A 26,640-nucleotide genomic window follows, 5' to 3' on the forward strand; every position below is an offset into this window, starting at 1 on the left:
GGTGTATAGAAAGAGTGAGGTTCTTATATCGCTTTATAGCACACTAGTTAGTCCTCATGATGTGTATTGCATATGATTTTGGTGGCCGTGTCTACTGTAGGGTGTAGATAAACCAGACACTGTACACTGCTGGTTACTACACACCTCATAATTACAAGTGTTTCCATAAATTAACATATCCTTGAGTGTGACTTTTTTTTTAAATGCATTTTCACTTTGTTCGCTGCATTTGTTTTAATGACAGACGACACCCAGCACCTGCTTATTTGTAGGAGCCAATCTGGTCTTGTTTCTGGTGTAAGTGCAGCTCTGCACTGTCATTCTGTTAGCAAAATCTTCACCGTTTTGCAGTTCTTATCTAATGGTGTTGATCTCATTGCGGCAAGAATCCACCTCCATCCTGCTCCAGAATCGGTCTGCCCTAGGAGATACCGGATAATATTGAAAGAAGCAATCGCCTTTATTCTGTTGAGGATGCAAGAAAGACTGTGAAATACAGAATATGGCTTTTGGATGCCATTTATTATTTAGTGATCTGAATTAACTGTGATTAATACCAAATACACTACAGGTCTTATATTCAGGAAACCAATGTAAAATGGTAACAATACTGCTTTACCACTTAAGAGCAGATGATTATAGGTTTGATGTTTTTCTATCTGCCATTTGATTTTAAGCTGCAACTCTGATCATATCTTGTCATAGTCATATATAGCACTGATTCTCTCTCTATATATTTTGTTAACTTCTAACCAGACTGCCGTATGCAGAAATTATTCACCTACATAAGATATTTATAGAGACCTTATTCCTTTATAAAGGCTGAGGCTCCCTCTGAGGAGCGCTGCTTTTCCTCATCTTTGCATTATCATTCCACATAACGCCTACTGGTATCACTGTACACTATTATAAGAGACCAATTAACAGACAGGTTGTTCAATCTGTGATTGTGACGTAATCAAGAAATCCCTAAAAGTGCCATTTTGTTTGTCCTTAAACCCTAGACACGTTAGGACTTTCCATGCTGTACTAACAGTGCTGGGCCGTAACGCAGTCATTACAGTATGGAACGTCCCACCTTATATTGGGTCCTGCAGCCTCCCCCTTTTATGCGATGAACAATAGGACTTGGGGGCCTAGTAACGCGTAGGCAGTCCCCCAAGATCCAATCCCAGCCTTGAAATCACATGATCACGTCGATCGCATTAATTTATTTTTCCATCAAGTGTTTAAATAAGCCCCCCCCCCCCCCCCCGCTATGAAGCGGTTAATCAAGGATTTCTTGTTTTTGGCAGGTAAAGCTTTACACCTTCAGGAGTATTAGACAGCAAAAGCATTTTGGGATTATGATCACTGGAAAAACATACTAACACCTTCGGAAGTGCAAAATTATGATTAACCCCATATCTGTGAGGGCAATTAGGTACAGATATGTAGCAGGGTTAGATTTATATTTTGCACTTTCAATTCTTAGAACTGATTTAATTAAAGCTAAGGATAAAAGCATCAGCCACAAAACGATAGATCTTCTGGATCTTATCTGCCACAAAACTGTGTTGTTTACCTGCTCCCAAGTAATGAGCAGTCCCATCACTTCAGGAAGGGCTTCATGAAGTTCAGCAGTGAGCTCTGGGATTGGAGTTAGACTTTCAGGCCATGAGGGCACTGCCCCCTTAAGAGCTTTAGGGAGCAGTGGGCGTCATCTGTTCTTGGCATATAAAAGGGCAGCCAGGGCCATTTTTAGGGCAGTAAGATCAGCGATAAGTAGAGAGAAAGAGATCGAGGATTGAGATCCCTCGAATACCATCTGCAGCCCTCCCAGCCTCTCCCCCTTGTCTCCCACAACCATCTCACCCAGGAGGGAAAGAAAATAACAGGGATTTGCAGACATGAGCGAAGTAACAGCTGAGGAACCAAAGCTGAAAACTCCCGGGACTGAACCAGCCCCAGTTGCTCAGCCACCAGCAGGAGATACGGACAGGAAGGTGCTGGGTAAGTAGTGAGTGTTCTTTTGTCTCGCTAACCTCTTGCTGCTTTTTATCACCCGTCACTTTTACTTTAATGTCCCCGTCATGAGCTATTTCTGGACCTGCTTGGTTCTTGTCATCTGTTCATCTACTCACTACTGAGCATAACCTGTTTATTGCATCTTTGCAAAACCATTTGCTCTTTAAGTTGAAGGGACATGAAACCTATTTTTTCTTTCTTTTATAATTCAGATAGAACATGTAATTTTAGCCAACTTTACTTCTATTATCTAATTTGCTTCGTTCTGTTGGTATCTCTTGTTGAAAAGCAAACCTAGTTAGTCTCAAGAGCAGCAATACATTATTGGGCGCTAGCTGCTGTCTGGTGCCTGAACATATATGCCTCTAGTCATTGGCTCACCCACTGTGTTCAGCTAGCTCCCATCAGTACCTAGATTCTCCTTCAACAAAGGATACCAAGAATGAAGCAAATTTTATAATAGAACTAAATTTGAATGTTGTTTAAAATTGTATGTTCTATCTGAACCATGAAAGAAACAAATTGTGTTTCAAGTCCCTTTATGGTTTTCACGCTATAATGTACTAGTGAAGTCCTCATCTTTATGTCTTCTGTGTAATGAATCATTAGCGCCACAATAAGTAACATTCACTGCTGTAAAATAACCCTGAGGATAGTTTGTTATGCCTGGAGAACTTATTGTTGATGTGCCCTTAATGGCAGCACTTTCTCCCGTTCTTCAGGAATGTGTGACGGCATTAGAGGACAAATATTAGGTTGTTAGATCATATAACTGTAATGTTTATAGTAAAAAGTCTGATATTCAGTGTGTCAGTAGCCTGTTACACATCTGACATAGACTCAAACAACGTCACACTGCTGGAACTGCACATCTGACGTACACAACTGTCACACTGCTGTAGCTGATATTTAGTGTCAGTAACCAACACCTGCATGTTACACATATGACGTACACAACTGTCACACTGCTGTAGCTGATATTCAGTGTCAGTAACCTACACCTGCATGTTACACATATGACGTACACAACTGTCACACTGCTGTAGCTGATATTCAGTGTCAGTTACCTACACCTGCATGTTACACATGACGTACACAACTGTCACACTGCTGTAGCTGATATTCAGTGAGTCAGTAACCTACACCTGCATGTTACACGTGACGTACACAACTGTCACACTGCTGTAGCTGATATTCAGTGTGTCAGTAACCTACACCTGCATGTTACACATGTGATGTACACAACTGTCACACTGCTGTAGCTGATATTCAGTGAGTCAGTAACCTACACCTGCATGTTACACATATGACGTACACAACTGTCACACTGCTGTAGCTGATATTCAGTGTCAGTAACCTACACCTGCATGTTACACATATGACGTACACAACTGTCACACTGCTGTAGCTGATATTCAGTGTCAGTAACCTACACCTGCATGTTACACATATGACGTACACAACTGTCACACTGCTGTAGCTGATATTTAGTGTCGGTAACCTACACCTGCATGTTACACATGTGACGTACACAACTGTCACACTGCTGTAGCTGATATTCAGTGAGTCAGTAACCTACACCTGCATGTTACACGTGACGTACACAACTGTCACACTGCTGTAGCTGATATTCAGTGTGTCAGTAACCTACACCTGCATGTTACACATATGACGTACACAACTGTCACACTGCTGTAGCTGATATTCAGTGTCAGTAGCCTACACCTGCATGTTACACATATGACGTACACAACTGTCACACTGCTGTAGCTGATATTCAGTGTGTCAGTAACCTACACCTGCATGTTACACATATGACGTACACAACTGTCACACTGCTGTAGCTGATATTCAGTGTCAGTAGCCTACACCTGCATGTTACACATGTGACGTACACAACTGTCACACTGCTGTAGCTGATATTCAGTGTCAGTAGCCTACACCTGCATGTTACACATGTGACGTACACAACTGTCACACTGCTGTAGCTGATACTCAGTATCAGTAGCCTACACCTGCATGTTACACGTGACGTACACAACTGTCACACTGCTGTAGCTGATATTCAGTGTCAGTAGCCTACACCTGCATGTTACACGTGACGTACACAACTGTCACACTGCTGTAGCTGATATTCAGTGTCAGTAGCCTACACCTGCATGTTACACATGTGACGTACACAACTGTCACACTGCTGTAGCTGATATTTAGTGTCAGTAACCTACACCTGCATGTTACACATGACGTACACAACTGTCACACTGCTGTAGCTGATATTTAGTGTCAGTAACCAACACCTGCATGTTACACGTGACGTACACAACTGTCACACTGCTGTAGCTGATATTCATTGTGTCAGTAACCTACACCTGCATGTTACACGTGACGTACACAACTGTCACACTGCTGTAGCTGATATTTAGTGTCGGTAACCTACACCTGCATGTTACACATGTGACGTACACAACTGTCACACTGCTGTAGCTGATATTCAGTGATTCAGTAACCTACACCTGCATGTTACACGTGACGTACACAACTGTCACACTGCTGTAGCTGATATTCAGTGTGTCAGTAACCTACACCTGCATGTTACACATATGACGTACACAACTGTCACACTGCTGTAGCTGATATTCAGTGTCAGTAGCCTACACCTGCATGTTACACATATGACGTACACAACTGTCACACTGCTGTAGCTGATATTCAGTGTGTCAGTAACCTACACCTGCATGTTACACATATGACGTACACAACTGTCACACTGCTGTAGCTGATATTCAGTGTCAGTAGCCTACACCTGCATGTTACACATGTGACGTACACAACTGTCACACTGCTGTAGCTGATACTCAGTATCAGTAGCCTACACCTGCATGTTACACGTGACGTACACAACTGTCACACTGCTGTAGCTGATATTCAGTGTCAGTAGCCTACACCTGCATGTTACACGTGACGTACACAACTGTCACACTGCTGTAGCTGATATTCAGTGTCAGTAGCCTACACCTGCATGTTACACATGTGACGTACACAACTGTCACACTGCTGTAGCTGATATTTAGTGTCAGTAACCTACACCTGCATGTTACACGTGACGTACACAACTGTCACACTGCTGTAGCTGATATTCAGTGTCAGTAGCCTACACCTGCATGTTACACATGTGACGTACACAACTGTCACACTGCTGTAGCTGATATTCAGTGTCAGTAGCCTACACCTGCATGTTACACATGTGACGTACACAACTGTCACACTGCTGTAGCTGATATTCAGTGTCAGTAGCCTACACCTGCATGTTACACATGTGACGTACACAACTGTCACACTGCTGTAGCTGATATTTAGTGTCAGTAACCTACACCTGCATGTTACACATGACGTACACAACTGTCACACTGCTGTAGCTGATATTTAGTGTCAGTAACCAACACCTGCATGTTACACGTGACGTACACAACTGTCACACTGCTGTAGCTGATATTCATTGTGTCAGTAACCTACACCTGCATGTTAAACGTGACGTACACAACTGTCACACTGCTGTAGCTGATATTCATTGTGTCAGTAACCTACACCTGCATGTTACACGTGACGTACACAACTGTCACACTGCTGTAGCTGATATTTAGTGTCAGTAACCTACACCTGCATGTTACACGTGACGTACACAACTGTCACACTGCTGTAGCTGATATTCAGTGTGTCAGTAACCTACACCTGCATGTTACACATGTGATGTACACAACTGTCACACTGCTGTAGCTGATATTCAGTGTGTCAGTAACCTACACCTGCATGTTACACGTGACGTACACAACTGTCACACTGCTGTAGCTGATATTCAGTGTCAGTAGCCTACACCTGCATGTTACACATGTGACGTACACAACTGTCACACTGCTGTAGCTGATATTCAGTGTCAGTAGCCTACACCTGCATGTTACACATGTGACGTACACAACTGTCACACTGCTGTAGCTGATATTCAGTGTCAGTAGCCTACACCTGCATGTTACACATGTGACGTACACAACTGTCACACTGCTGTAGCTGATATTTAGTGTCAGTAACCTACACCTGCATGTTACACGTGACGTACACAACTGTCACACTGCTGTAGCTGATATTTAGTGTCAATAACCTACTCCTGCATGTTACACGTGACGTACACAACTGCCACACTGCTGTAGCTGATATTTAGTGTCAGTAACCTACACCTGCATGTTACACGTGACGTACACAACTGTCACACTGCTGTAGCTGATATTCATTGTGTCAGTAACCTACACCTGCATGTTACACATGTGATGTACACAACTGTCACACTGCTGTAGCTGATATTCAGTGTGTCAGTAGCCTACACCTGCATGTTACACATGTGACGTACACAACTGTCACACTGCTGTAGCTGATATTTAGTGTCAGTAACCTACAGCTGCATGTTACACATGACGTACACAACTGTCACACTGCTGTAGCTGATATTTAGTGTCAGTAACCAACACCTGCATGTTACATGTGACGTACACAACTGTCACACTGCTGTAGCTGATATTTAGTGTCAGTAACCTACACCTGCATGTTACACATGTGACGTACACAACTGTCACACTGCTGTAGCTGATATTTAGTGTCAGTAACCTACACCTGCATGTTACATGTGACGTACACAACTGTCACACTGCTGTAGCTGATATTCATTGTGTCAGTAACCAACACCTGCATGTTACACGGGACGTACACAACTGTCACACTGCTGTAGCTGATATTCATTGTGTCAGTAACCTACACCTGCATGTTACACATGTGACGTACACAACTGTCACACTGCTGTAGCTGATATTCATTGTGTCAGTAACCTACACCTGCATGTTACACGTGTGAGGTACACAACTGTCACACACTGCTGTAGCTGATATTCAGTGTGTCAGTAACCTACACCTGCATGTTACACGTGTGACGTACACAACTGTCACACTGCTGTAGCTGATATTCAGTGTCAGTAACCTACACCTGCATGTTACACATGACGTACACAACTGTCACACTGCTGTAGCTGATATTTAGTGTCAGTAACCTACACCTGCATGTTACACGTGACGTACACAACTGTCACACTGCTGTAGCTGATATTCAGTGTGTCAGTAACCTACACCTGCATGTTACACATGTGATGTACACAACTGTCACACTGCTGTAGCTGATATTCAGTGTGTCAGTAACCTACACCTGCATGTTACACGTGACGTACACAACTGTCACACTGCTGTAGCTGATATTCAGTGTGTCAGTAACCTACACCTGCATGTTACACATGTGATGTACACAACTGTCACACTGCTGTAGCTGATATTCAGTGTCAGTAGCCTACACCTGCATGTTACACATGTGACGTACACAACTGTCACACTGCTGTAGCTGATATTCAGTGTGTCAGTAGCCTACACCTGCATGTTACACATGTGACGTACACAACTGTCACACTGCTGTAGCTGATATTCAGTGTCAGTAACCTACACCTGCATGTTACACATGTGACGTACACAACTGTCACACTGCTGTAGCTGATATTCAGTGTGTCAGTAACCTACACCTGCATGTTACACATGTGACATACACAACTGTCACACTGCTGTAGCTGATATTCAGTGTCAGTAACCTACACCTGCATGTTACACATGTGACGTACACAACTGTTACACTGCTGTAGCTGATATTCAGTGTGTCAGTACCCTACACCTGCATGTTACACATGTGACGTACACAACTGTCACACTGCTGTAGCTGATATTCAGTGTCAGTAGCCTACACCTGCATGTTACACATGTGACGTACACAACTGTCACACTGCTGTAGCTGATATTCAGTGTGTCAGTACCCTACACCTGCATGTTACACATGTGACGTACACAACTGTCACACTGCTGTAGCTGATATTCAGTGTGTCAGTAACCTACACCTGCATGTTACACATGTGACATACACAACTGTCACACTGCTGTAGCTGATATTCAGTGTCAGTAACCTACACCTGCATGTTACACGTGACGTCAATGAATTTGTTTTTTAGATTTGCTTCTGAATGAAGTTGTGTGTTTAAGAATGAATTTATAGTAGTACTGATTAAAGGTCAGTTTGCTATTTTAGAACCAATTTGCATTGTACTTAAACTTTTATTTTAATGTTTGTGGTCAAATATCTAATAGTTTTTAGCGCCCTCTCTACCATCAATTCTGTATTGTATAGTTAATCACTGGGACACACCACAGCAGATACAAACACTGAGTCATGTAATGAGAATGTATAAGCGTAACAGGTGCCATATTCTCTCCTATTCCCATGTGACACTGGTGCATCAACTGTTTGTCCCATAAGGGAAATCACAAACTGAGCCCTAGCTGCCATATACACAGTCTACACACTTCACAATATAATAAATATATACTGTAGATGTTTCTATCACAAGACGGTGAATGTGACAGATGCTCTATTCCTCTTAACTCTTACTGAGTCTAATAAGTTTATCATTAAACATCACCAGGCTCATTTTGCTAGGAAATGCTGATGTGATTTATTGGCATGGACACATAAGGTGGCTTCTAATCTAAGAAACAGGTGAGTTGTAATATGTGGCCTTGGTTAGGAACAGCATAGGTTTGTCAGGTACCATGAGCAGATTATATATCATACACATTCTATAGCCGCACACCATTACACTTAGTCTTTTTATTGAGTGCTACTAGCGAGAATTTCATAGATTTGCTGTTAGGGCCTCTGTGATATCACAATATGTATTTGTTTTTTGCTAAAATGTCACCATCTAACCCTAGCTTCCTTTAGACATTGTCTCATTCTGTACGATGGTGAAATACGGAAATAAATGTTACCTTTGTATTACAAGACAGTTTGTGAGCATGCAGTGCATATACAACAATCGCACACTAATGTCTGCTGATCTTTCTTCACCAGCTACAAAAGTCCAAGGGACAGTAAAGTGGTTCAATGTGAGAAATGGCTACGGATTTATAAACCGGTGAGTCTTTTCCCAGTACGCAATATACTGCTCTATCATTTTATAATACAGAGGCTACTGATGCTCTTTACTTCAATAACCTTTTATTGTTCATGTTTCTGGTTGTTTTCTGAATCTCGTCACATTAGCACCATAAATCTGATTGCAATGCTTGGGGTCACAGGTATCACTAAAAGTAACGTTCTTATACACAAGAGGGAGGTATGTCACCTTGTTACACTGTAACACTATCCTGTGTATTGTACAGATTGTCTGAGAGTTGTTATGTGTAGGTGTTCAGCATCACTGCTTAACCACAGTCTGAATGCAGGAGCTTATTCATTCCTAAAAAAAAACTTCTTTATCCCTCCTCTCTCATTGCACAGCCGGATGACACAGAATGACCCCATATCAAAGCACTGTGATTAATGCGTTACATATTAGCTTTCTAATGGATTGGAATGGCTCTGCTGTTTTTGAATACCCTGAGACATGTGACTCATATCACATGAGAATCCTGATGGGATACAACTTAGTATGACTCAGCGATAATATTGCTTTATGTCTTATTACGCTGTGATGGGGAGGACCGAGCGTGAGATTTACCTTCCCCAATAGATATGATGCAAATAACTAATATGTTACTGCCTCACAGACCAGATACATCCTGCTGTTTCTCTTAATTATTCCCAGAGCCACTTATTGCCTTCTTTTTACTTAAGTTTTAGCAGCCTATCAAAAAAGCTATTGACAAACAAACGTAACCTGCTGCTGTGATTAAAGTTATGCTCTTCCAGACTTTATGCGTTTTACCCTAAGACTACATGGATGTGTTGTGTTTTAAGTCCCCTCTCTCTAATTACACCATCTTTGTTTTCTTAGGAATGACACCAAAGAAGATGTGTTTGTCCACCAGGTGAGTACATACATAGCAGCTTGTACACAGTGATTGCTTTATATAGAATTCTACCAGCTAGATAAGTGACTGCACCCTGAGCAGGTACAATGCTTCCAGTGCTGCTCAATCTCAAGCATAAGTCTGTTTTACAGCAGAGGATGACACAGCTTTCTTCTACTAGATACGACGAGTCCACGTATTCATTCTTACTTGTGGGATATTATCCTCCTGCTAACAGGAAGTGGCAAAGAGCTCCACAGCAGAGCTGTATATATAGATCCTCCCTTCTCTCCACCCCCAGTCATTCTCTTTGCCTATACTAGTAATAGGAAGAGGTAAAATGAAAGAGGTGTTAAAATTATAGTTTTTATTTTCTTCAAGCAAGACTTTTTTATTTTAAATGGTACCGGTGAGTACTATTTTTCCTCAGGCAGCAGATGGAAGAAGATTTCTGCCTGGAGGTTGATGATCTTAGCAGTTGTCACTAAGATCCAGAGGAGTTCCCACAGAATGGCTGAGGAGTACTAGAGAAGCTTCAGTGTGGGGAACGTTTTTCATGCTACAAGCATTGAGGTATGTTCAGTCATTTATTTCTGGTATTTCAGAACAGGCTGACATAGTTCCCATGAGGGAAGGGGTAAGCAGTAATCCTATATATAAGAAGGGGTATTACTGGAGACCTGTGTATTAATGTTTATGGGCTTAATGCAGCAAAGGATGACAGCATGGTTAGACACTGGGGCAACATAATGTTTTATTGCAGAAACGTTTTTATGTTTACTGTTACTGGGCATTGTACTGGAGGGGTTTCACATGGCTTATATTATTATTTGGGATACAAAAACCCACATGGCTAGTTCCTATACCGCTTCATAGCGTTTTTTTAGGCTGAGAGACATCGCATATGATGGGCGGGGCCTAATATTCGCGCCTCAGATGCGCAGTTGATCTTCACATGAAGGCAGCAAACTTCAGCTCCGGTTGGGCCCAAACTGAAGACATAGGCTAACGAAGTCATAGGGAGATTTCTCAAAACCCTTAGGGCAGGTAGGCAGGGGGTTGTTAATCTACTTTTTATAACGTTTGGGAATAACGTTTTTTCTTATAGAGGGTTAATTTGTCCCTTACTTGTGGTGCAATCTTCGGATACAATATAAGATAGATACTGTATATGCTAAAATTATGAGCGTTATAGCATTTTAAGCAGATTTGGAAAAATTGTGCGCTTTTTTACTTCTTAAAGGCGCAGAACCGTTTTTCAAAATTGTTGTTTTTTCAATAAATAAAGTGTTTTCAAGACTTTTTGTGGTTATTACTAGCCTGTTCAACATGTCTGACATTGAGGAAAGTCAATGCTCTATGTGTTTAGAAGCCATTGTGGAACCCCCACTTACATTGTGTCCCTCATGTACTGAAAGGGCCTTACATTGCAAAGAACATATTTTAGGTGATAAAAGTATGTCTAAGGATGATTCTCAGTCTGAAGAGAATCGGGTTATGCCATCCAATTCTCCCCAAGTGTCACAACCTTTAACCCCCACTCAAGCGACGCCAAGTACTTCTAGTGCGCCTAATTCTTTTACTCCGCAAGATATGGCTGCAGTTATGTCTACTACCCTTACAGAGGTATTATCTAAACTGCCAGGTTTACAAGGTAAGCGCAGTAGGTCCGGTATTAAGGTAAATGCTGAGCCCTCTGATGCTTTATTGGCCATTTCCGATGTACCCTCTCAGTGTTCTGATTTGGGGGTCGGGGAATTGCTGTCTGAGGGAGAGCTTTCAGATTCAGGAAATGTGGTACCTCAGACAGACTCGGACGTGATGTCCTTTAAATTTAAGCTTGAACACCTCCGCCTGTTATTCCGCGAGGTTTTAACGACTCTGGATGATTGTGACCCTATTGTAATACCACCAGAGAAATTGTGTAAGATGGATAAATATCTAGAGGTACCTACTTACACTGATGTTTTTCCAGTCCCTAAAAGAATTTCGGACATTGTTACTAAGGAATGGGATAGACCAGGCATTCCGTTCTCTCCCCTTCCTACTTTTAAGAAAATGTTTCCCAAATCTGACACCATTCAGGATTCTTGGCAAACGGTCCCTAAGGTGGAGGGAGCTATTTCTACCCTAGCTAAGCGTACAATTATACCTATTGAGGACAGTTGTGCTTTCAAAGATCCTATGGATAAAAAATTAGAGGGTCTTCTAAAGAAATTGTTTATTCATCAGGGTTTCCTTCTACAACCTATAGCGTGCATTGTTCCAGTTACTACTGCAGCAGCTTTTTGGTTCGAGGCTCTAGAGGAGTCTCTTAAGGTTGAGACCCCATTAGATGATATTTTGGATAGAATTAAGGCTCTCAAGCTAGCTAATTCTTTTATTACCGATGCCGCTTTTCAAATGGCTAAATTAGCGGCAAAAAATGCATGCTTTGCCATTTTAGCGCGTAGAGCGTTATGGCTTAAATCTTGGTCTGCTGATGTGTCCTCAAAATCTAAGCTTTTAGCTATTCCTTTTAAAGGTAAGACCCTATTCGGGCCTGAACTGAAGGAAATCATTTCTGACATTACTGGAGGTAAAGGTAATGCCCTGCCTCAGGATAAGACTGTTAAGATGAGGGCTAAACAAAATAATTTTCGTTCCTTTCGAAACTTTAAAGGTGGACCCTCTACTTCCTCTTCTGCCACAAAGCAGGAAGGGAATTTTGCACAATCCAAGTCAGTCTGGAGGCCTAACCAGGCCTGGAATAAAGGTAAACAAGTTAAGAAGCCTGCTGCTGCTACCAAGACAGCATGAAGGGGCAGCCCCCGATCCGGGACCGGATTTAGTAGAGGGCAGACTTTCTCTCTTCGCTCAGGCTTGGGCAAGGGGATGTTCAGGATCCCTGGGCATTAGAAATTGTGACCCAGGAGGGTATCGGCTAGAATTCAAGGATTTTCTCCCAAGAGGGAGATTTCATTTTTCACGTTTGTCTGTAGACCAGACAAAAAGAGAGGCGTTCTTACGCCGTGTAAAAGACCTCTATACCATGGGTGTAATTTGTCCAGTTCCAAAACTAGAGGGACAGGGGTTTACTCAAATCTGTTTGTGGTTCCCAAAAAAGAGGGAACCTTCAGACCGATTTTAGATCTCAAATGCCTAAACAAATTTCTCAGAGTCCCATCGTTCAAGATGGAGACTATACGAATAATTTTACCAATGATCCAGGAGGGTCAATATATGACCAACATGGACCTGAAGGATGCTTATCTTCACATTCCTATCCACAAGGATCATCATCAGTTTCTAAGGTTCGCCTTTCTGGACGAACATTATCAGTTCGTGGCCCTTCCTTTCAGGTTGGCCACAGCTCCCAGAATCTTCACAAAGGTGCTAGGGTCCCTTCTGGCGGTTCTCAGGCCGCGGGGCATAGCAGTGGAGCCCTATCTGGACAATATTTTGATCCAGGCGTCAACTTATCACTTGACCAAATCTCACACGAACATCGTGTTGGCATTTCTAAGAACTCACGGTTGGAAAGTGAATATAGAAAAGAGTTTACTAGTCCCACTAACAAGAGTTCCATTGAAAAAATTTCTGACGGAGGTCAGAAAGTCAAAGATTCTAACTACTTGCCGAGCACTTCAGTCCATTCTTCAGCCATCAGTGGCACAGTGTATGGAGGTGATTGGATTAATGGTAGCGGCAATGGACATCGTTCCGTTTGCTCGCTTTCATCTCAGACCACTGCAGCTGTGCATGCTCAGACAGTGGAATGGGGATTATGCGAATTTATCTCCTCGGATAAATCTGGATCTAGAGACTCTCTTCTTTGAAGGTTGTCACAGGATCATCTGTCCTAGGGAATGTGCTTCCGCAGGCCAGCATGGGTCATAGTGACGACGGACGCCAGCCTCTGGGGCTGGGGTGCAGTCTGGAATTCCCTGAAGGCTCAGGGTGTTTGGACTCAGGAGGAGTCCCTATTACCAATCAATATTCTGGAACTGAGAGCAATATTCAACGCGCTTCAGGCATGGCCTCAGTTGGCTTTGGCCAAATTCATAAGATTCCAGTCGGACAATATCACGACTGTAGCATATATCAATCATCAAGAGGGAACAAAGAGTTCTCTAGTGATGATAGAGGTTTCAAAGATAATCTGATGGGCAGAGGCTCACTCTTGCCATCTATCAGCAATCTATATCCCAGGAGTAGAGAACTGGGAAGTGGATTTTCTAAGTCGTCAGACTTTTCATCCGGGGGAGTGGGAGCTCCATCCGGAGGTGTTTGCGTCATTGATTCATCAATGGGGCACACCGGAATTGGATCGGATGGCATCTCGTCAGAATGCCAAACTTCCTTGTTACGGGTCCAGGTCAAGGGATCCCCAAGCTGTACTGATAGATGCTAGAGCAGTACCTTGGTTGTTCAACCTGGCTTATGTGTTTCCACCTTTTCCTCTCCTGCCTTGTGTGATTGCAAGAATCAAACAGGAGAGAGCCTCAGTAATCCTAATAGCGCCTGCATGGCCACGCAGGACTTGGTATGCGGATCTAGTGGACATGTCCTCTCTGCTACCGTGGAAACTTCCATTGAGACAGGACCTTCTCATTCAAGGTCAGTTCCAACATCCAAATCTAAATTCTCTGCAGCTGACTGCCTGGAGATTGAATGCTTGATCTTATCTAAGTCGGTCATCGATACTTTGATTCAGGCTCGCAAGCCTGTCCCTAGAAAGATTTACCATAAGATATGGCGTTAATATCTTTATTGGTGCGAATCCAAGGGCTACTCATGGAGTAGGGTTAGGATTTCTAGGATTTTGTCCTTTCTCCAAGAAGGATTGGAGAAGGGATTATCAGCTAGTTCCTTGAAAGGACAAATTTCTGCTTTGTCAATTCTACTACACAAGCGTCTCAGACGTTCAGTCTTTTTGTCAGGCTTTAATCAGAATCAAGCCTGTATTTAAACCTATTGCTCCGCCATGGAGTTTGAATTTAGTTCTCAATGTTCTTCAAGGGGTTCCGTTTGAACCCATGCATTCCATGGATATTAAGCTTTTATCTTGGAAAGTTTTGTTTTTAGTTGCTATCTCTTCTGCTCGAAGAGTTTCTGAGCTTTCTGCGTTACAATGTGATTCGCCTTATCTTATATTCCATTCTGATAAGGTGGTTTTGCGTACAAAACCTCGATTCCTTCCTAAGGTTGTTTCAAATAAGAATATTAATCAGGAAATTGTTGTTCCTTCTTGTGTCCTAATCCTTCTTCTAAGAAGGAGCGTCTGTTACATAACTTGGACGTGGTTCGGGCTTTGAAGTTTTACTGACAAGCGACCAAGGATTTCCATCTTCTTTATTTGTTGTTTATTCTGGAAGACGTAGGGGTCAAAAAGCTATGGTTACCTCTCTTTCTTTTTGGCTGAAAAGCATCATCCGCCTGGCATACGAGACTGCTGGACAGCAGCCTCCTGAAAAGGTTACGGCTCATTCTACTAGAGCTGTGGCTTCCACATGGGCTTTTAAAAACGATGCTTCTGTTGAACAGATTTGTAAGGCTGCGACTTGGTCCTCCCTTCATACTTTTTCCAAATTTTCCAAATTTGATACTTTTGCTTCTTCGGAGGCTATTTTTGGGAGAAAAGTTCTTCAAGCAGTGGTGCCTTCCGTTTAGGTATCTGTCTTGTCCCTCCCGTTCATCAAGTAAGGTTGAATCCGTGGACTCGTCGTATCTAGTAGAAGAAAAGGAAATGTATGCTTACCTGATAAATTGATTTCTTCTTCGATACGACAAGTCCACGACCCTCCCTGTCATTTTAGACAGATTATTTTTTTTTCAAAACTTCAGTCACCTCTGCACCTTTTAGCTTTTCTTTTCTCTTCCTATACCTTCGGTCGAATGACTGGGGGTGGAGAGAAGGGAGGAGCTATATATACAGCTCTGCTGTGGTGCTCTTTGCCACTTCCTGTTAGCAGGAGGATAATATCCCACAAGTAAGGATGAATCCGTGGACTCGTCGTATCATAGAAGAAATCAATTTATCAGGTAAGCATAAATTTCCTTTCCCCATAAGCACCCAACGTGTAAGAGAAAAGCTATAGAAATCCAGCTGCTTGTTGTTGTTTGAAAAGACAGAGTCAGAACCTTAAAGGGAAACTAAACCCAAATTTTGTTATTGCATGTTTCAGACAGAGCAGCAATTTTAAGTAACTTTCTAACTTTCTCCTATTATCAATTTTTCTTTGTTCTCTTGCTATCTTTATTTAAAAAGCAGGAATGCAAAGCTTAGGAGCCAACCCAACCCTGGATAGCGCTTGCTTATTGGTGGCTACATTCCGCCAACAATAAGCAAGCGTAACCCAGGTTCTAAACCAAAATTGGGCAGGCTCCTAAGCTTTATATTTCTGCTTTTTAAATGAAAAATAGCAAGAGAACGAAGAGAACTTGATAATACAAGTAAATTAGAAAGTTGCTTTAAATTGCTGCTCTATCTGAATCATGCAATAAAAAAATGTGGGTTTAGTGTCCCATTCAATCTGAGGTCTTTAGATCATCAGCCCCAGAGTCAGAACCCTAAATCTGAGGTCTTTAGATCAATCAGCCCCAGAGTCAGAACCCTAAATCTGAGGTCTTTAGATCATCAGCCCCAGAGTCAGAACCCTAAATCTGAGGTCTTTAGATCAATCAGCCCCAGAGTCAGAACCCTAAATCTGAGGTCTTTAGATAATCAGCCCCAGAGTCAGAACCCTAAATCTGAGGTCTTTAGATCAATCAGCCCCAGAGTCAGAACCCTAAATCTGAGGTCTTTAGATCAATCAGCCCCAGAGTCAGAACCCTAAATCTGAGGTCTTTAGATCAATCAGCCCCAGAGTCAGAACCCTAAATCTGAGGTCTTTAGATCAATCAGCCCCAGAGTCAGAACCCTAAATCTGAGGTCTTTAGATCAATCAGCCCCAGAGTCAGAACCCTAAATCTGAGGTCTTTAGATCAATCAGCCCCAGAGTCAGAACCCTAAATCTGAGGTCTTTAGATCAATCAGCCCCAGAGTCAGAACCCTAAATCTGAGGTCTTTAGATCATCAGCCCCAGAGTCAGAACCCTAAATCTGAGGTCTTTAGATCAATCAGCCCCAGAGTCAGAACCCTAAATCTGAGGTATTTAGAGAGGTGAAGTCAAATGCAGATCTGTCGAATTTGTGATGAGAAAATTATCAAAAATCTCAGGTGTACCCAGTGTAAAAACTATAGTTTGTAAGAACGTGATTACTGGTGGTGCCCACTTCTAGACTGGTGTGGAAATGTTAGGATGTGCATTATATGCAGGGCTGTACTTTGGCACATGACAACTAGCTCTGTGCCTAGCGCAGTAGGATTTATGGGGACAGCACATTTTAAGGGACAGTTGTATGGCATTCAACCTTCCTATTTCTCCCTTAGTGTTGTACTTATTAAATCTGGTTATATAGATATCTCGCATCATCTCTCTCTGTGAGCTAACATGGGTCACGGTAAGTCCCGCTGGTGTCGGTATTATGTATACAGGGTGGGATAGAATTCTGTATCTACAGATGAATACAGCACTGTGCATTGGGTCTATCGCAACAAGAGCATAATATTTAGGGGGAGGGGATTTTAACTGAGGAGTTTTCTCTTCATTGGCTAAGAGTTACAATCTATGGGCTCTGTAAGTAAATTAACGAGCTGTATCTGTCTGTAATGTGAGAGCAGGGTAACAGGCTTAGCCTCCAGTTGCCCTGTGGTTTATTATTTATAATTGATTTATTACTATTACAGATCCTTCTGCATCCAAGTGCATTAGTTGTGATAGCCAAAAATAGACTTTTATCCCCAGTCACATCTTACAGGCTGTAACATGAGAGGAACCAGCACCGACCCAGCTGTCCAGCTCGGTTAGCAGCAAGTTGATGGGTCAGTGAATGAATGATTCATAGAGAGAGAGGCTGCACTCTGGCTCACAGGGGGTTAAACAGATTATAGTCACCTTGTCGGTATAACAAATTATAGACAGATATCAATGAAATAGTAAAAACTCCAGTTAGTAATACAGCAAAGGGGCAATAAAGTGTGTAGTCAGCAACTGGCATAAGCTTAAGCCTTTAGCCTGCAGGTGGCACAGTGCCCGCCAGCTCTGCCCCCCTGTGATGCTGCCACCTGTTGTGTTTTATAGGAGCCAACGCAGCACATTTGTTCTGTGCAGGATATAATGTGCGGCTCTGAGTGTTCTTGCGGGGGGCAATGCCAGTTATGTCCTTGTTCTCAGCAGCAGTTTCATATCCGACCTGAGCATGAACCATCTGAGAATGTGAGACGAGATTGATGTTCTCATATATGATCATCATTATTATTATATAATCCCATTTCTCCTATGGAAAACCTAATTCTTTGTGGTTGATATGATTCCTTATTAAAGGGACATTATAATGCAAATGGCATGTTCCAACTTATTAGTGCATTTGTGTATTACTGCCCCTACATTACTGTGTTTAACCTCTCTCTCAGGGGTCATTAGCACTGCTGCTCCTCAGCAGGAGACTGCCAGTGAGCTAATCAGGGGCCAATAGCCAGCAGTGTCCTGCTCTGACACGGCAATGCTTGGGGCTTGCAGGGGGTTGAACACAGTTATAAGGCCAGTCATGCAAAAATGAAGTAGAATGTCTCTTTAAAGTAGTTTCTGTTACTTTGGCGTCATCACTTTAGCAGTGGGATTGCCATGAGTTGGGAAGTCTCTGCCCAGGGCAAAATGCCTGTTTTTAGGGGCTGTCAAGCTTTGCCTAGAACTCGCCCAACCCCACCAGTCCCACCCTCTACAAGTCTCAGTGTTGATGGCCGACAGTAAACACAACTGCTGCACATGCGCAGAAGGCACCTCAATTGATAAATGGCTAAATGATATAAATATCTGTATGAGCCCCGCGCCACTGATCATAAACTGCACATGCGCAGAAGGCACCTCAATTGATAAATGGCTAAATGATATAAATATCTGTATGAGCCCCGCGCCACTGATCATGATCTGCACATGCACAGAAGGCACCTCGCTTCATAAAGAGCTAAATTATATAACTATCTGTATGAGCCCTGCGCCACTGATCATGATCTGCACATGCACATAAGGCACCTCGCTTCATAAAGAGCTAAATTATGTAAATATCTGTATGAGCCCTGCGCCACTGATCATGATCTGCACATGCACAGAAGGCACCTCAATTGATAAATAGCTAAATTATGTAAATATCTGTATGAGCCCTGCGCCACTGATCATAAACTGCACATGCACAGAAGGCACCTCGCTTCATAAAGAGCTAAATTATATAAATATCTGTATGAGCCCCGCGCCACTGATCATAAACTGCACATGCACAGAAGGCACCTCGCTTCATAAAGAGCTAAATTATATAAATATCTGTATGAGCCCCGCGCCACTGATCATGATCTGCACATGCACAGAAGGCACCTCGCTTCATAAAGAGCTAAATTATATAAATATCTGTATGAGCCCCGCGCCACTGATCATAAACTGCACATGCACAGAAGGCACCTCGCTTCATAAAGAGCTAAATGATATAAATATCTGTATGAGCCCTGCGCCACTGATCATAAACTGCACATGCACAGAAGGCACCTCGCTTCATAAAGAGCTAAATTATGTAAATATCTGTATGAGCCCTGCGCCACTGATCATGATCTGCACATGCACAGAAGGCACCTCGCTTCATAAAGAGCTAAATTATATAAATATCTGTATGAGCCCCGCGCCACTGATCATAAACTGCACATGCACAGAAGGCACCTCGCTTCATAAAGAGCTAAATTATATAAATATCTGTATGAGCCCCGCGCCACTGATCATGATCTGCACATGCACAGAAGGCACCTCGCTTCATAAAGAGCTAAATTATATAAATATCTGTATGAGCCCCGCGCCACTGATCATAAACTGCACATGCACAGAAGGCACCTCGCTTCATAAAGAGCTAAATGATATAAATATCTGTATGAGCCCTGCGCCACTGATCATAAACTGCACATGCACAGAAGGCACCTCGCTTCATAAAGAGCTAAATTATATAAATATCTGTATGAGCCCCGCGCCACTGATCATAAACTGCACATGCACAGAAGGCACCTCACTTCATAAAGAGCTAAATTATATAAATATCTGTATGAGCCCCGCGCCACTGATCATGATCTGCACATGCACAGAAGGCACCTCGCTTCATAAAGAGCTAAATTATATAAATATCTGTATGAGCCCCGCGCCACTGATCATGATCTGCACATGCACAGAAGGCACCTCGCTTCATAAAGAGCTAAATTATATAAATATCTGTATGAGCCCCGCGCCACTGATCATGATATGCACAGAAGGCACCTCGCTTCATAAAGAGCTAAATTATATAAATATCTGTATGAGCCCCGCGCCACTGATCATAAACTGCACATGCACAGAAGGCACCTCGCTTCATAAAGAGCTAAATGATATAAATATCTGTATGAGCCCTGCGCCACTGATCATAAACTGCACATGCACAGAAGGCACCTCGCTTCATAAAGAGCTAAATTATATAAATATCTGTATGAGCCCCGCGCCACTGATCATAAACTGCACATGCACAGAAGGCACCTCGCTTCATAAAGAGCTAAATTATATAAATATCTGTATGAGCCCCGCGCCACTGATCATAAACTGCACATGCACAGAAGGCACCTCGCTTCATAAAGAGCTAAATTATATAAATATCTGTATGAGCCCCGCGCCACTGATCATGATCTGCACATGCACAGAAGGCACCTCGCTTCATAAAGAGCTAAATTATATAAATATCTGTATGAGCCCCGCGCCACTGATCATGATCTGCACATGCACAGAAGGCACCTCGCTTCATAAAGAGCTAAATTATGTAAATATCTGTATGAGCCCTGCGCCACTGATCATGATCTGCACATGCACAGAAGGCACCTCGCTTCATAAAGAGCTAAATTATGTAAATATCTGTATGAGCCCTGCGCCACTGATCATGATCTGCACATGCACAGAAGGCACCTCGCTTCATAAAGAGCTAAATTATATAAATATCTGTATGAGCCCCGCGCCACTGATCATGATCTGCACATGCACAGAAGGCACCTCGCTTCATAAAGAGCTAAATGATATAAATATCTGTATGAGCCCCGCGCCACTGATCATGATCTGCACATGCACAGAAGGCACCTCGCTTCATAAAGAGCTAAATTATATAAATATCTGTATGAGCCCCGCGCCACTGATCATAAACTGCACATGCACAGAAGGCACCTCGCTTCATAAAGAGCTAAATTATATAAATATCTGTATGAGCCCTGCGCCACTGATCATGATCTGCACATGCGCAGAAGGCACCTCGCTTCATAAAGAGCTAAATTATATAAATATCTGTATGAGCCCCGCGCCACTGATCATAAACTGCACATGCACAGAAGGCACCTCGCTTCATAAAGAGCTAAATTATATAAATATCTGTATGAGCCCCGCGCCACTGATCATGATCTGCACATGCACAGAAGGCACCTCGCTTCATAAAGAGCTAAATTATATAACTATCTGTGAGTCCCACGCCACTGATCATAAACTGCACATGCACAGAAGGCACCTCGCTTCATAAAGAGCTAAATTATGTAAATATCTGTATGAGCCCTGCGCCACTGATCATGATCTGCACATGCACAGAAGGCACCTCGCTTCATAAAGAGCTAAATGATATAAATATCTGTATGAGCCCTGCGCCACTGATCATGATCTGCACATGCACAGAAGGCACCTCGCTTCATAAAGAGCTAAATGATATAAATATCTGTATGAGCCCCGCGCCACTGATCATAAACTGCACATGCACAGAAGGCACCTCGCTTCATAAAGAGCTAAATTATATAAATATCTGTATGAGCCCTGCGCCACTGATCATGATCTGCACATGCGCAGAAGGCACCTCGCTTCATAAAGAGCTAAATGATATAAATATCTGTATGAGCCCCGCGCCACTGATCATAAACTGCACATGCACAGAAGGCACCTCGCTTCATAAAGAGCTAAATGATATAAATATCTGTATGAGCCCCGCGCCACTGATCATAAACTGCACATGCACAGAAGGCACCTCGCTTCATAAAGAGCTAAATTATATAAATATCTGTATGAGCCCTGCGCCACTGATCATAAACTGCACATGCACAGAAGGCACCTCAATTGATAAATATCTAAATTATATAAATATCTGTATGAGCCCCGCGCCACTGATCATAAACTGCACATGCGCAGAAGGCACCTCGCTTCATGAAGAGCTAAATTATATAAATATCTGTATGAGCCCTGCGCCACTGATCATGAACTGCACATGCACAGAAGGCACCTCGCTTCATAAAGAGCTAAATTATGTAAATATCTGTATGAGCCCTGCGCCACTGATCATAAACTGCACATGCACATAAGGCACCTCGCTTCATGAAGAGCTAAATTATATAAATATCTGTATGAGCCCTGCGCCACTGATCATGATCTGCACATGCACAGAAGGCACCTCGCTTCATAAAGAGCTAAATGATATAAATATCTGTATGAGCCCTGCGCCACTGATCATGATCTGCACATGCACAGAAGGCACCTCGCTTCATAAAGAGCTAAATGATATAAATATCTGTATGAGCCCCGCGCCACTGATCATAAACTGCACATGCACAGAAGGCACCTCGCTTCATAAAGAGCTAAATGATATAAATATCTGTATGAGCCCTGCGCCACTGATCATGAACTGCACATGCACAGAAGGCACCTCGCTTCATAAAGAGCTAAATTATGTAAATATCTGTATGAGCCCTGCGCCACTGATCATAAACTGCACATGCACATAAGGCACCTCGCTTCATGAAGAGCTAAATTATATAAATATCTGTATGAGCCCTGCGCCACTGATCATAAACTGCACATGCACAGAAGGCACCTCGCTTCATAAAGAGCTAAATTATATAAATATCTGTATGAGCCCTGCGCCACTGATCATAAACTGCACATGCACAGAAGGCACCTCGCTCCATAAAGAGCTAAATTATGTAAATATCTGTATGAGCCCTGCGCCACTGATCATAAACTGCACATGCACAGAAGGCACCTCGCTTCATAAAGAGCTAAATTATATAAATATCTGTATGAGCCCCGCGCCACTGATCATAAACTGCACATGCACAGAAGGCACCTCGCTTCATAAAGAGCTAAATTATATAAATATCTGTATGAGCCCTGCACCACTGATCATGATCTGCACATGCACAGAAGGCACCTCGCTTCATAAAGAGCTAAATTATGTAAATATCTGTATGAGCCCTGCGCCACTGATCATGATCTGCACATGCACAGAAGGCACCTCGCTTCATAAAGAGCTAAATTATATAAATATCTGTATGAGCCCTGCGCCACTGATCATGATCTGCACATGCACAGAAGGTACCTCACTTGATAAAGAGCTAAATTATATAAATATCTGTATGACCCCTGCGCCAGTGATCATGATCTGCACATGCACATAAGGCACCTCGCTTCATAAAGAGCTAAATTATGTAAATATCTGTATGAGCCCCGCGCCACTGATCATGATCTGCACATGCACAGAAGGCACCTCGCTTCATAAAGAGCTAAATTATATAACTATCTGTATGAGCCCTGCGCCACTGATCATGATCTGCACATGCACAGAAGGCACCTCGCTTCATAAAGAGCTAAATTATGTAAATATCTGTATTAGCCCCGCGCCACTTATCATGATCTGCACATGCACAGAAGGCACCTCGCTTCATAAAGAGCTAAATTATATAAATATCTGTATGAGCCCCGCGCCACTGATCATGATCTGCACATGCACAGAAGGCACCTCGCTTCATAAAGAGCTAAATTATATAACTATCTGTATGAGCCCTGCGCCACTGATCATGATCTGCACATGCACAGAAGGCACCTCGCTTCATAAAGAGCTAAATTATATAAATATCTGTATGAGCCCCGCGCCACTGATCATGATCTGCACAAGCACAGAAGGCACCTCGCTTCATAAAGAGCTAAATTATGTGTGTGTATGTGTGTGCGTGTGTGTATGTGTGTGTATATGTGTGTGTGTATATGTGTGTGTATATGTGTGTGTATATGTGTGTATATGTGTGTACGTGTGTGTATGTATGTGTATTGGTTAATATGTATGTACATTATTAGATAATCTCACCAGAGCAAAGAACTTTAAATCATTAGGCCCTCAGAGAGACCTTTGTATCAGTGAGCAAGTTACTTACTGTTAAAATCAGGAAGATTCTAGTTTTTAATAAAGTGTACGTCACTTAATGCTATTGACAGCAATATGCGTTGCGATTGTACAGAAATGACAAAATAGGTATGTTATATATATTTACACAAGATTAGCAAATTATTTATGTGCAACACCCCTCCCTAAACTTTAACAAATAAACTTTCATGGTTTAGACAGCATGAAATAAAAAATGATTAGTTTGTAGCAATGTTAAATATTTTTGCTAACAATGTTGCTATAGAATGTTAAACACGTGCACACTCCTTAGCCAAACTAATTGTGTGCTCTCTCTGAATCACAAAAGTTTAATTGTGACTATGTCTCTTTAAACTTTCCTTAAAGAGACAGTCTACACCAGAATTTTTATTGTTTTAAAAGATAGATAATCCCTTTATTACCCATTTCCCAGTTTTGCATAACCAACACAGTTATAATAATATACTTTTAACCTCTGTGATTATCTTGTATCTAAGCCTCTGCAAACTGCCCCTTTTTTCAGTTCTTTTGACAGACTTGCAGTCTAGCCAATCAGTGCCTGCTCCCAGATAACTTCTCGTGCACGAGCACAGTGTTATCTACAGGCAGTCCTCGGGTTACAGACATCCGACTTAAGTACAACTCGTACTTACATACAGAGAAAATAGAGCTTTATCGACAATCCTTCTTTCCAGGATAATCCAAAATACTGAAAATCCAATTGTCACAAGGACAGAAAGTGATGTGAAATTTTCTGAACAGGGGCACAGATAGCAAAACAAACTTTATCCTATGCTTTCCAAAACAAAAACAAAAATGTTTGGCTAGAGTTTCACCTAAAAAAAGTGCCTGTTCCAACTTACATACAAATTCAACTTAAGAACAAACCTAAAGTCCCTATCTTGTACGTAACCCGGGGACTGCCTGTATATGAAATACGTGAACTAACACCCTCTAGTGGTGAAAAACTGTTAAAATGCAATCTGAAAGAGGTGGGCTTCAAAGTCTAAGAAATTAGCATATGAACCTCCTAGGTTAAGCTTTCAACTAAGAATACCAAGAGAACAAACAAAATTGGCGATAACAGTAAATTGGAAAATTGTTTAAAATTACATGCTCTATCTGAATCATGAAAGTTTATTTGGCCTAGACTGTCCCTTTAAGGGCCTAGACCCCAATGTTAGGTCCTATATAACATTCATTTAATGAGTGCCTGAGACATCTCGTGCATAATACACGTGTTCTGTTTCTATCACTACAGACCGCAATCAAGAAAAACAATCCACGCAAATACCTGCGGAGCGTAGGGGATGGAGAGGTTGTGGAGTTTGACGTTGTTGCTGGGGAGAAGGTAAGGCGGAACCAAATGCTCAGTATTAGAAACACTTTAATATGTTTTATAATGTCTGTTTCTAGACGAGAGGAAAGATACTGTAATATCACCCAGTTACCAGCCTAAGCTGTATCAGTTATAGATACTGTGATATTGCCCAGTCACCAGCCTAAGCTGTATCAGTGAAGGATACTGTGATATCGCACAGTCACCAGCCTAAGCTGTATCAGTGATAGATACTGTGATATCGCCCAGTCACCAGCCCGAGCTGTATCAGTGATAGATACTGTGATATCGCCCAGTCACCAGCCTAAGCTGTATCAGTGAAGGATACTGTGATATCGCCCAGTTACCAGCCTAAGCTGTATCAGTTATAGATACTGTGATATCGCCCAGTCACCAGCCTAAGCTGTATCAGTGACAGATACTGTGATATCGCCCAGTCACCAGTCTAAGCTGTATCAGTGACAGATACTGTGATATCGCCCAGTCACCAGCCTAAGCTGTATCAGTGACAGATACTGTGATATCGCCCAGTCACCAGTCTAAGCTGTATCAGTGACAGATACTGTGATATCGCCCAGTCACCAGCCTAAGCTGTATCAGTGACAGATACTGTGATATCGCCCAGTCACCAGCCTAAGCTGTATCAGTGATAGATACTGTGATATCGCCCAGTCACCAGTCTAAGCTGTATCAGTGATAGATACTGTAATATCACCCAGTTACCAGTCTAAGCTGTATCAGTAATAGATACTGTGATATCGCCCAGTCACCAGCCTAAGCTGTATCAGTGATAGATACTGTGATATCGCCCAGTCACCAGCCTAAGCTGTATCAGTGACAGATACTGTGATATCGCCCAGTCACCAGCCTAAGCTGTATCAGTGATAGATACTGTGATATCGCCCAGTCACCAGCCTAAGCTGTATCAGTGATAGATACTGTGATATCGCCCAGTCACCAGCCTAAGCTGTATCAGTGATAGATACTGTAATATCACCCAGTTACCAGTCTAAGCTGTATCAGTAATAGATACTGTGATATCGCCCAGTCACCAGCCTAAGCTGTATCAGTGAA

General features: G+C 42.4%; 1 protein-coding gene across 1 annotated transcript in view; it reads left to right on the forward strand.

Annotated features, from left to right (window-relative positions):
• Window positions 1–1,735: 1,735 nt before the first annotated feature.
• Window positions 1,736–26,640, forward strand: part of YBX3 (Y-box binding protein 3) — a 147,536-nt gene continuing 122,631 nt past the window's right edge. The window contains exons 1-4 of the mRNA XM_053692798.1: window positions 1,736–1,992; window positions 8,989–9,052; window positions 9,914–9,947; window positions 25,489–25,578. Coding sequence (XP_053548773.1) covers window positions 1,890–1,992; window positions 8,989–9,052; window positions 9,914–9,947; window positions 25,489–25,578 — 291 coding nt within the window. The 5' untranslated portion in view covers window positions 1,736–1,889. The remainder of the gene's footprint in view (window positions 1,993–8,988; window positions 9,053–9,913; window positions 9,948–25,488; window positions 25,579–26,640) is intronic.

Source organism: Bombina bombina, chromosome 9 (genome assembly GCF_027579735.1).
Source record: "Bombina bombina isolate aBomBom1 chromosome 9, aBomBom1.pri, whole genome shotgun sequence".
NCBI lineage: Eukaryota > Metazoa > Chordata > Amphibia > Anura > Bombinatoridae > Bombina > Bombina bombina.